We start from the raw sequence: 12232 nt of genomic DNA, 5'->3' as shown, positions 1-12232 counted from the left end.
GCTGACTTTAAAATAAATATATATCCGACGTCACGACCCTTGACTTTGACTGTTTCGAGGTGTTTAACACCTGCTCGTATCTTAAAGTGCTAGCAGACTGCATCAAGCTCTAGGTGATGCAGTGTTTGACGTCGTTCTTAAAGGGTCCTGTATTATTGTGCAACCACCGAATTCGATTTTACAGCCTCCAGCTGAAGCCCAACACGAACCCCAATAGCCATAGCCCAATACACCCCTCTCACCTAGGGCAGGGATCGGGTCGGGTTCGGGTCGGATATGGCTATATCCGAATCCGAATAGTTTTATAATATCCGAAACCGAATCCGAACCCGATTATATTCGAAATTTAATATCCGAACCCGACCCGAACCCGATTATATCCGACTAACCCGATCGGATAACACTAAAAATTCAAAAAAAGCCCAAAAAATATATCCGAATCCAATTGAATCGGATCTGCACCAACCCGAACCCGAACCGAATAAATAAACGGATACAAAAATCAACCCGAACCCGAACTATTCGGATTCGGGTCGGGTCGGGTTCGGGTCAAACCCGACCCGATTCCCTGCCCTACTCTCACCTCAACGTATAGTTACTAATTTTTGCAACTGTTCTAACCGGTATCATCTCTCTTGCGAGTTTTGAAGGAAAAAAATCCATTTTTTTTTTCACTGTCTTGTTGCCTTAATCGGAAAAAACCCTTTATATATCAGAAAGAAACGATTTTACTCACCACATTAGTATGTTCTATTCCATTCCATTCTTCGTTGAAGCATTGAAGGGTCTGGATAAGTTCAAAATGTAGATTGTATCCAACTTGGATGAAGGAGGTGCAGATTTGATTTTGGGGGCATACGAAGCTGGGCAAGACCAATTTGGATTTAAATTAATGAAGTTGTTCCATGATGAATTTGTACTGATAAAAAAAATTTGTACTAATAAAAAGAAATGAATTGTGTTCTTTATCTCGATAAAGGAGAGTTTCCAACTAAGGAGCACGTAATAGTATGTCCATATAATGATTCTAGGACAAAAAATAAATAAATAAATAAATAAAATAGAAGACTACAAGATATGAAAGTGACAAAAAAAAAAACAAAATGAACTTTTCAATTTTTTTAGTCCAAACAACTCAGTTATGTCGCCTAAGAGAATCCCCAAACGACATAGCCATGTCGTCCTGGAGACTGTCCAAACGACCCCGCCATATTGTCTAGCTAAAAATTTGAGAGTTTTGTCTCAAATGACACGCGCAGACCGCTTAAGTGTATACTGAAACGACATGGCGAGACCATTTGAGTGTACACTCAAACGACTCGAGGGTTTCAACATGGCGAGACCGATTGAATTGGTTGTTGGGCTTGGGCTTTCATGACAAACTTGTAATATAACAAACTTATAATAATTCTTTTTTTTTTGGGGTTGCCCAATGCAATTTGATGAGTGCCCAATTAAATCATCTTATAAAATGGTGTTTGTAGATGTTGTATTTACTGGACAATGACCTGATGATTCGTGTGGTAGGGAATGACTGCACTCTTTTTGGTATAAGAGTTGCCTACGTATCAAGTTTCTTAGGGTCAACTTGAATCAAGCCTTACGTAGTTCATCTCTCTCTCTCTATTTATAGATGTTTGAGCTGACCTTCTATATCTACTCTAGACCGTTATGAAGTGTAGATCCATCTTGTGTGCTATCTTGATGATTCACTATTACTCGACTATTACAAAGTTAATGTCTCCATGATTATGGTGTTGATTGAGCTCCAAGATTGCGCTAGTTGGTTTGCTTCCATAAATGGCTATAACTGATGCTGTTGGACGACCTGGGTATTGGGCCGTGGGGTACGATCTGATTGTGTGGGACGAGTTGAAGGTAGGCGACCTGGTATGTGGACACGTGCACTATAGTGTGGAACGGAGGGTACTTACATAGCCCCCTTTATTTTTTATTTGTTCTTTGGACAGTTGTTGCATGGAAAAATAACAGTTAAAAAGTAAAGTTTGAATTAATGTGTCTCACAGCTGTTTGTTTTGAAATTAGGTTTCAGAAAATGTGCGAGAACTGTTGGGCTGGATTCGTGGGCCCAAAATTACGGCGATTTGTGGGCGAGTAATGATTTAGGCATTTGGGAACACGAAACATTTTTGTAGTCTCTCGAGGTTTTGGCAGCTGAAGGGTTTTGACTTGCTAAGGGTTTCTCTTTCTCATTTCTCCATCTAGGAAAAGAAGGGGAAAAAAAAAACAGAGCGAAAGAAAAAAGAAAAGAAAGAAAAAAAACTTTTCTCATCTTCGGTATTAGGTGCGTCTTTTGATCTAGCAAACTTTGATCTTTTGTTTATTCTAGAACTCGTAATGTCTGCTACCAGTAATAGCTTGAGTGGTGAAGAGGTTGATGATAGGATTTGTAGCAGTGCTGAGGCTTCATCGTTGGAGATGAGGGCTGAGGATGCGAGGAGGCCCAGGTCGGAAGATTGTTATGCTTCTCTGAAGGAGGGGTTTGGTTGGGTGGAGGCCGACCTGGCCATGTATGACCTGCGTGAGGAGAGGAATTTGTATGGTAATGACTACGTTCTTTGGGGTGGAGGAGTAGTTATTTGTTATGGACAGTTGAAGGCTAGGATGAGGTTGCCTTTTTCCCTTCTTATTGTGGAAGTTTTGAATTTTTTGGGAAAAGCTCCTTGTTAGTTCGTAGGGAATAGTTAGAGGATTTTCCATGTGTTGGATTTGTTAAATGACAGGGGCTATAACATCTGTTTATCAGATGTGTTGGAGCATTTTGTTGTGAGGAGATCGGGTGCTCTGAATTTTAGTTTTCAGGTCGGTAAGGGGAAATCTCCTGTTATCGTGGGGGTGAGTAAGGAGGATTGGGGGCGTAGGCCATTGTTGGTTGTGGGTAGATATTGTCCTCCTCGTTTAGAGATTGAAAATCGTGTTGTACAGTTGGCTGGTAGGTCGTTGGTTTTAGGTCGTAATGTGTGTATGGTATATTATAATTTGGACGTTCTGATTTATTTGTTTTGTTTTTGCAGAGATTTCTATTCATTTTCGTACTAAGGCCGGTGTTATTGAAATGTTTGCTTGTTTAAGTTTAGAGGAGAAACGAGCTTTGTTGGGGGAGGTAGCTCATTATTTTAAGAGGCGTGGAGGAGAGAAGATCAACCGTAATAAGCTGGAGCAAAAGGCGAGGGCTCGCAAGGCTGTGGTTGCTCTTTCTGATTCTAGCTCAGATTCTGTTATGGAGAGGGAGAGCCAAGAGAAAGCACCTATTTCTGGAGGGAAAAGGGCTGGAGGGGCTAGTGATAGCCGTTCTAGAGCAGCTAGGATGGCTAGCGGAGCTGCTGAAAGCCGTTCTGCATCCAGACACTCTGAGGAGGGTGATGTGAATCGTTTGACATCCCAATGTTCTGAGCTGGGGGATGGAGGATGCTCTGCATCCAACCGCTTCTCTTCTGGTGATGCATATCGTTTTGCATCCAACTGCTTCTCCTCTGGAGATGCGGGTGCTGGAAGTACTGGTGGTGTTGCTGCTGGTGGAGAGGGTGATGCTCCCACTTTGTTCCAGAGGCCTATTCTGAAGAGGCGCTCAGAAATGGTTGAGTCGGAGGGGGCTAAGAGGTCCCAAACTGAGTCTAAGGAACGACCTAGTACTGTGGAAGGTCGTACTTCTTCAGGTCGGGTACCTTTGAAGAAGATGAACCTGATTGATTTAGCTGTTGACGCTGGGGTAGCTGAGGCCCATGGTAAGAAGAAGGTCAGTGATGATGAGCCTACTGCTCAGCAGTGCAAGGGGTCAGGGAGTGCGGCCCCAAGCGACAAGAGTGGAGATGACGTTCTGAGTAGGCTCGTCATGTATGAGGACCCTTGTAGTAGGCTGAGGAAGTTTGTGAAGAATAGGGACTGCAGTTTCAAGTCCACATTGGTTGCTGGAAGGCTGTTGGAGAGCATTATTCTTGATGGAGATAGGCGTAAGCTAGATGGTAAGAGTTTGGAGGTGAACCTGAAGGAGATAGATCGGTCGCTGTGATATGTGAGTGTTCTTCCGTTTTGAGCTTGTTGTCTTTGGGCTTTGTCAATATTGATCCGATCTAATCTTAATTTGATATTTGTCAGGTTCTGGCCATGTATAGTAAGTTGAAAGAGATGACATCTATCTCCGATCTATACAAGAAGGAGTTGGATGCCAGCAAGGAGGCTTATGGCAAGCTGGTGGCCGAGCAACAGGTGGAGAGGGCTGAGGTCGCCGGGCTGAGGACTCAGGTGCAAGAGCTGGGTGGGAAAGTGGCTATGTTGCAACCATTTCTTGACTCTGCAAAGCTGGAGGTTCAGCAGTGGGTCGCCGAGTGCAAGAAGGCGCGGGCCGTTGCTAAACGAGCTGAGACTGAGTATAACAACCTGGTTGATTTGGTGGAGGGTGGTGATACTTACGTTCTAGTAGATGATTATCTGGAGCTATATCGTAAGTATGAGCTCCTGAAGATGTCAGTTGAACGTGGGTGTCACACCCCGAATTTCGATAATTCAGATAATATAAATAATATCCAACTCCTCGATATCCGAGATGTGACAACAACCTCAAAACCCAATCTATTTCATAACCCCTAAGAAAATAATAACACATGTGGAAAAATCTAAATAATAAAATATTGTTAACAATAACTCATCATTATGAAAATTTGCAATCAAAATTAAATTACAAACTTCTTCACTTAAGAATTCAGAAAATAAATTAAAACATATGTCCCCAACAAATTCCACTACATCTCTGAGGAAAAATGAACCGATATCTTATTAAAAATAAATGCTAACATCAACCACGAGCAGCACGCCACCTTCTCGAACATCAGCTAACCCTGTCCAGGCTGAATGACTATATTCATATAAGAACATACCCGATTAGCAAACATGCAAATCGGGTCAGCATTATAAATAATGCTGGTATGAATAGCCTTAGAAAAACCATTTAGATATACATAATATTTCGTTCTTTATATGGCAGGTAGTTCCTCCAACGAGGCGCCTTAGCTTAAGGTAGTCAGTTCCTTCATAAAGGCACCTTAGCTTCTAACTAAGAGTAAATAAAATGTATGGTATCCTAGTACTTACCTTTATGCATGCTCTATCGCAGAGTGGGTTCTCTCTGCAAGAATAATTAGTTTAACCCACTCTCGTGCAAATCAATTTGTAATAATCATAGCATAAAACGAAACTTAACTTGAAAGTCTTAAATCAATAACCACACCGGAGGTAAGTGTCATATCAGTAACATTTATCAAGTGTCCTTAATAACACGCCATCTCTATGTTTTACCTAGTTTTCCTGGCTACCACAATCTCTACCCAACGCCGAACATATACATCCACATGCCTCCCCTCACATACTGGACCACTCCGTGCGTAATTACCCTAAGCGGGATATCGCGATCTTCGGGTAACCCCTCACGAAGCCATTATGTGAGTAATGCCACTATTCGGTATAAAATAATGCGGCCTCGCTCTAAAGTTTCTTAACGAGATAATTAAGCTACTATTCAGCTACGCCAGAAGGGCCATTCAGATTCACTGAAACGCCAGAAGGGCCAATCAAATTACACACGCCCTACACAGGGGTTAATTACATGAGTTGTGGTAGCTAGGTTATAGGATTTTCGTTACGTAATTTATTCAAATGTATGCATCTGTGCATCTTAAAATTTCCCTATCTTCACGTGTCAATATTCACATAAGATCAACATCAAATCTATATTAGATACTGACAAACAAGTTTATACAAGTGTCACCAACATCCTATCATCAGATTGGTCCATAAAATTCAATCTATAACATTTTGGGAAAAAGGTCAACAGTCAACGGGTCAACAGGCAAACCTAACAGTCAACAGTCCTAGTCGGTGGTCATCCCAACCGGTCCTCACCCAAACCCATATTTAAAAAGAGTTCAAACCCTGGTCCTAATCGACTGGGCTAAACTGACCCGGTTCAATAACTTAAGCCTTAACCCGGCCCATAAACTGATTTGGCCCAACTTGAAATTATCTAAACTAAACAGATCTCATGCGATCCACTTAAAATTCTATGGACCAGTCCATATAAACATTTTAAACTGGCCCAAAGCGAAAGATAAATTAGGCCTAAGCCCAACTAATTACCTACAGATCTAATATTCTTTAACCACCGACCGGGAGCACTAGATCTCTCTCACGGTCATCTCCTTCCCAGCACCAGCAGCTAGTTTCTAGCCACCCCAAGCCTTCACACACCACCCAAAAATAACCAACCGAAATTTGTGTGGGTGAAAAACCCCACAACTTTACTTCACCAAGAAACCCCAAATTCTCAGTTTTGAAAACACCTCTCTAATCATGGATCTGACCGCCATTAACGTTTCCTTGAAGCTTTCAACCACACTCAAACTCCCCACTACCACCATTCATCAAACAACCAATCCGCAATACAAAAAAAAAAAAACAGTTCAAAATACAATATCCACACCACCACAGTATCACAGTTCAAACATTTACAGGGGAGGAGGTTTGGGGCTCGTGACACGCGCTCCTTTTGTGTGTGTAGATGTGTATGGATGATGTAGATGTATGATGGTCGTTGAACAAAAAGAAGCGTATCAAAACCTAATTATCCCTCAATAAGTAAAGGATGAGTAGGGTATCGTTCCACTTTTAAGTGTATGTTTATATGAAGGACGTGGAATTTGGAAAGGGGTTTGAGGGATTAAAAACTATGATTATAGATATTGTAGATTCTAATGCTAAACTAAACTAAACTAACTAAACTTATACTAAAGCTAAGAATTGGAAATAGGGAGAGAATATGAGAGAGATAGATTCAAGAGATTCAAATCCACCAATGCTTTTGATTCAATGACTTTTTGCTTTATGTTGTTCTCCAAGTAGACTACCATCGGGCAATCGAGCGAGTGCCGATGCCCTCTTGGATGAAACATCGTTAACAATTAACTCTACTCAAGGTTGTTCCTATGTTCATGTTACTAGTATCTTCTTTCCTTTTATGTGAGCTTGGGCAGCTATTCAATGAATCACCATCTAAGGCAAACACAAGGAATACTTCCCTTACTCTAAAACACTACACAATTAGAAGAAAAGTAGAGAATAATAGTATAATATTCAATTACAATAAATAAAACTCTATTCTAGCATTATATTCAATTGCAATAAATAAAACCCTAAACTAGCATGATATTCAATTGTAATAAATAAAAACCTTAATCTATACTTCCATCCCCTGGTGTGGGCAATGGAACTAATAACTAAAAACATAAAGAACTAACCTGATTGAAGAACACCATAAACCAGAAGAATCATTAAACCTTAAGCACCGGCTTCATCTCCTCCCTTGAAGGAGAAGATTAGCCTTCCATAAAGAAGGAAGAACACAAAGAATGAGAAGAAGAAGAGTCGAAGAACATAAGACTAGAAAGACTAATTTATTAAGACTCAGCTAGTTAAAACCGATATTTTATTATTAATCTCTCTTTGCCTCAAGTTCTGGAGACATATTAAGTGAATTGGCAAATTACATGAGGCACTTAGGTCCTCTATTTATAGGGGTTACAATGAGCTCTAGAAGCATTCCAAACCGTCATTTATTTCCTAATACAAATAGACTTCTTCCAGAGTCCGACTTCGCCTTCAAACCGGTGGAAGGAATTGGCTACAGTGTCGATTTATGCGTCTGGACGCATTATTCATGCATCCCAGACTTAATCAATGCGTCTGGACGCTCGATTTATGCGTCCCAGATGCAATCAATGCGTCTGGACGCTCGATACATGCGTCCCAGACGCATAAGCCGATTTTCTCTCTTCTGCTCTATCCTTCTATCCTCTTTTGCGGGCTTTGGTCTAAACAACGAATCCTTTAGCCTTGGGCTTCCAAATAGACTTTAAAATAGGTCCAAGTCGCATCTTTAACAGCTCTAATTCCTTGGCCTTCTCCATGATTGTCCACGGGCCTCCCATGTGATCCTTAATGCTCCGAATTGCTTCGTTTTACCCCATTTTCTCTAATATTCTACAAAACTCTCTTTTTCACCTGTAGAATCTTAAAACACAACTTATAAACACTATTAGTCCACTAAGATGGCTAAACAAAAGGCATAATCGAGGGTTAAATAGCACTTTTTGAGCACTTATCAGCTCGCGCCTCCATTTACAACCACCTCAGAGTTTCGACAGTCCTACATTTTAACAAGTTTTAAACACTAAGGAGAGGAATAAATGCTGAAGAGAAATGAGCAGAAAATGAAAATGAATGGAAACATGGTACTACAGTAAAGTTATCTCTGTGTATAGACGAGAAAAATAAAAACTAAACTACTCACCTCTATGTTATCGTGAAAAAGAAATATCGAATAAAAGTACGCGAGAACCAATCCCAGCTAGCTCGCACAATCCGTCGTTCTTCTTCATTTTTGCTTTATGTGTGATGTTTGAGTTTTCTTGAGAAAAACCTACTTTCTCCGGAGACACCATCTATTATGCTTAACTTCCAATTTTACTAAATATCCTTATTCTTAACTATGGAAATCTTATTTTCTATTAAAAGTACTATATCTATTAAGTTCCTTATGTTAATATCATGTTTCCTTTTTATGTAAAACTTTCAAATATTAAGAATAATCTATACCCAACATTCAAAATTCAAATACTAGTTTCCTATAGTAACATTATTTGAAATTACTATTTGGTATTCCCTCCTTTCTCTTTCTATTAAAAGTCAAACCCACATACTAGCACGTTGACTAGAAAAAAAAAAAATCAAATACAGAAATATACTAAATATTGTTACGAAAATAATGTAAAAATAAAATAGGGTCTTATAGTGGGGCTGCAACAGTGTCTGTTGAAGATACTGGTGCAGATGTTAGTAGACGATCTGACCTACCAATCGATCTAGGTGCTGCTCCAGCCATTCTGCGAACTGAAGAGGTCTCCCCAAAAGTTGTAAATGCAAGATGTGATCTAGTTAGTGGCCCAGTTGGAGAAGAGGGTGGACCATTGGAGCCTTTGAATGTGGAGAATCTTTCTTGTGTTAATTGATTTCTTGTGCTTGTCAGTTGTTTTGATGATGGATGAAATGTTTGAACAATGTTCTCTTTCTTGATGTTGTTGATACTGATACTGATACTGATAACTTTTGATTTCTGATGGGGGTACTGAGGTCGTTTTCTCAGGATGACCTGGGGGCCTCTTGTATCTAACCAAAATTGTATTTAAGTAGGAATAGTTAAATTACTTACTTGCTGAGATTGTGTTTTGATGTTTGCCTGCCAATGATTGCTTTCGTTCTTTTGATTGTTGTTTGACGACCTGTGTTGTATAGCTGAAGTATTGATGAACTGCTGAACTTAGGTAGGTTGTCTGATTGTATCAGGTCGTCTGACTATATCAGGTCGTAGTGCTTTTGTGTACGACCTGGTAGATTTGCGTAGTTGACACCTAGGCTTTGCCATGTTTAGGTGTATGCGAGTCGTTCTTTTTGGGGGAAGCTCTTATAATTAGCCTTTGAATGACCATTGTAGTTGGGTCTAACTTAAACCATTTCGAGGTCGTAAGTTGACTTGGGGTCCTTTTGGGGGTCCCCTGGATTGTATTTGTCTGATAATTGGCATTTGAGTGGCAATTACAATTGAATCATACTTAACCCTGGCGTTGGTATTAAGTTAATTTAGGGTCCTTTTGGGGGACCTTATTTGAATTGATTGATGATTAACCACTGCATAGTTGTAGTTGAGTCGTTGTAGACTCCGCCTTTGATGTATGACCTGACATTGTGATGTCCTAAGTCGGGTTGCGTAGTGCAAGATGTATGGTGCACAAAATGATATATGTACACAAAATGTTAATGAAATTTTATTCATATCGAATTATGTATATGGAGAAAGACTTATTGATAAAATCGCTTTAGGAGAGATGTATTCCAAAGTCGGGGAAGCATATCACCGAGTTGAGTTTTGATCCAGTATGCGCCTTTTCCAACGACTTTGTTAATAATGTAGGGACCTTCCCATGTTGGGTCGAGTTTGGCTGGAGCAAATGTCTTTTTGAGGACTAGGTCCCCAGCTTGAAAAGATCTTGGGATGACCTTCTTATTGTAAGATCATTGGATTGTTTGGTGGTACCGAGCTAGGGATATTGCAGCTGTTTCTCTTCGTTCCTCTAGGAGATCAACTTCTTTTGCCAAGATGCTGTCATTGTCTCTTGACTCGACAATGTCATAACGTGTGGTTGTGAGTGTGAGTTTTGATGGTATTACTGCTTCTGTTTCGAAGCAAAGTGTGAAAGGAGACTCATTTGTACTGGCTCTGGCTGTTGTTCTGTATGCCTATAGAATGTTCTTGAGCTGCTCTGGCCATTGGCTTTTCTTGCTCTCTAACTTCTTTTGTAGGTTTTCTTTGATGGCCTTGTTTGTGGCCTTTGCTTAGCCATTGCTTTGTGCATATCTAGGTGTAGAAAATGCTTGAGTGATGCACCATTTTTGTAGAAAGGCCTTGACTTGTGTTCCAGCAAATTGGGTTCCGTTGTCCATGACAAGGGTGTAGGGTAGACCAAATCTTGTGATGATATTGGTCCATATGAAGTTGATGACATTGACCTCCTTGACTTGGACTAGTGGGATTGCTTCAACCCACTTGGTGAAGTAATCTGTGGCTACCAGGACGTATTTGAGCCCTATTTTCTTTTGTGGGATGAATGGTCCCATGATGTCTAGCTCCCACATGTGGAAAGGCCATAGTCTTGCAATATTTATCAACTCCCTTGCTGGACTTAGGTGGTTGTGGCCAAATATTTGACATTAGAGACATTTAAGAACGTACCTTTTTGCCTCGATATGCATGCCTAGCCAATAATACCCTTGGGCTATTGCTTTATGTGCTAGGGATCTTGCTTCTGCATGGTTACCTCATTCACCTTTGTGGATTCATCGAAAATGAGTTGGCCTTCGCGTGGAGTTATGCACCTTAGGTGGGGCCCTCCTGTGAATTTGCAGAATAATTGTCTATTGATTGCTGTGCATCTTGGGGCTCGAAATTGTATTGCACAAGTATTCTTTGCCTCAGCCGGCAGCTCACCCTGTAAAATGTATTTCAAGAATGGGCCTATCCAAGATTGAGTAATTTCTTCTTCGGATGAGGGCTGAAAGTCGGTGAGGCTATTGACACTTTCTTTCTGGTATGCGGGCCTTTCCAGGATGTCAATATAGACTGTGCTGGGGCAAACCTCTTGTGTTTTTGTGGCTAAGAAAGCTAGACTGTCTGCATTTCTGTTATCTTCCCTGGGAATGTGCTCCAATGAGAACGTTTTGAACGATTTGATGAGGTCATTGACGACCTGAGAGTATTTTGCCAGGTTTGCTCCATTCGTGACATATTCTTTGGTGATCTGCTTGATGATTAGCTTGGAGTCGCTGTAATCTTTAAGCTTTGGGACTTGTAGCTGTTGTGCCATGCGGAGGCCTCTGATCAATGCTTCGTATTCCGCTTTGTTGTTGGACGTTACGAAATCGATCTTGATTGATTTTTGTAGCTGGGTGCCTTCTGGTGATGTTAACACAGCCCCCAGTCCACTGCCGCTGTTGTTGCACGCTCCATCTACATAGAGGTGCCATGTGTCAGGGGTGGCTGGTTGATGGAGTGAAGTGATGGGCTCGGGTTCCTAGTTGATGTCTTCGACGGGGAAGTCTGCAAGGAAATCAACAACGACCTGCCCTTTGCGAGACGTTCTGGGAACGAACTCTATGTGGTGCTCTCCGAGTTCTTCAGCCTACTTGGCCATTTGAGCGGTTTTGTTGTTGGAACTCAGTACTTGCTTGAGGGGTATGTTGGTGATTACCTTAATACTGTGAGACTAGAAGTAAGGTCGGAACTTCCGAGTTGAGTAGAGTAAAAAGAGCATTGCTTTTTCCATCAGAGAATAGTGCTTTTCTGAATCTGCCAACGTCTTGCTGGTGAAGTAGACTGGCTTTTCTACTCCTTCGTGTTCACGAAAAAGAACTGAGCTGATTTCAAAGTCGGTTGTAGCAAGGTAAAGCCCCAGTGTTTCTCCTTCCTCTGGTTTAGACAGGACGGGCGGCGCTAATAAGTAAGCTTTCAGGTCGATGAAGGCTTTGTGGCACTCGTCTGTCCATGTGAATGTTGCACCTTTTTTGAGTATTTGCAGGAATGGTCTGCATTTGTCAGATGCTCATGAGATGA

The 12232-nt window shown here is 41.1% G+C and overlaps 1 protein-coding gene across 1 annotated transcript; it reads right to left on the bottom strand.

Annotated features, from left to right (window-relative positions):
• Positions 1-10913: 10913 nt before the first annotated feature.
• LOC147508066 (uncharacterized) lies at positions 10914-11486 on the bottom strand. The gene has a single exon (XM_086596754.1). The coding sequence runs from the start codon at positions 11484-11486 to the stop codon at positions 10914-10916; it is 573 nt and encodes a 190-aa protein (XP_086452880.1).
• Positions 11487-12232: the final 746 nt, after the last annotated feature.

This window comes from Coptis chinensis, chromosome 3, assembly GCF_015680905.1.
Source record: "Coptis chinensis isolate HL-2020 chromosome 3, ASM1568090v1, whole genome shotgun sequence".
NCBI classification, from domain to species: Eukaryota; Viridiplantae; Streptophyta; class Magnoliopsida; order Ranunculales; family Ranunculaceae; genus Coptis; species Coptis chinensis.
Note: the sequence above shows the minus strand (reverse complement) of the source record. Positions and strands in the feature narration are given on the sequence as shown.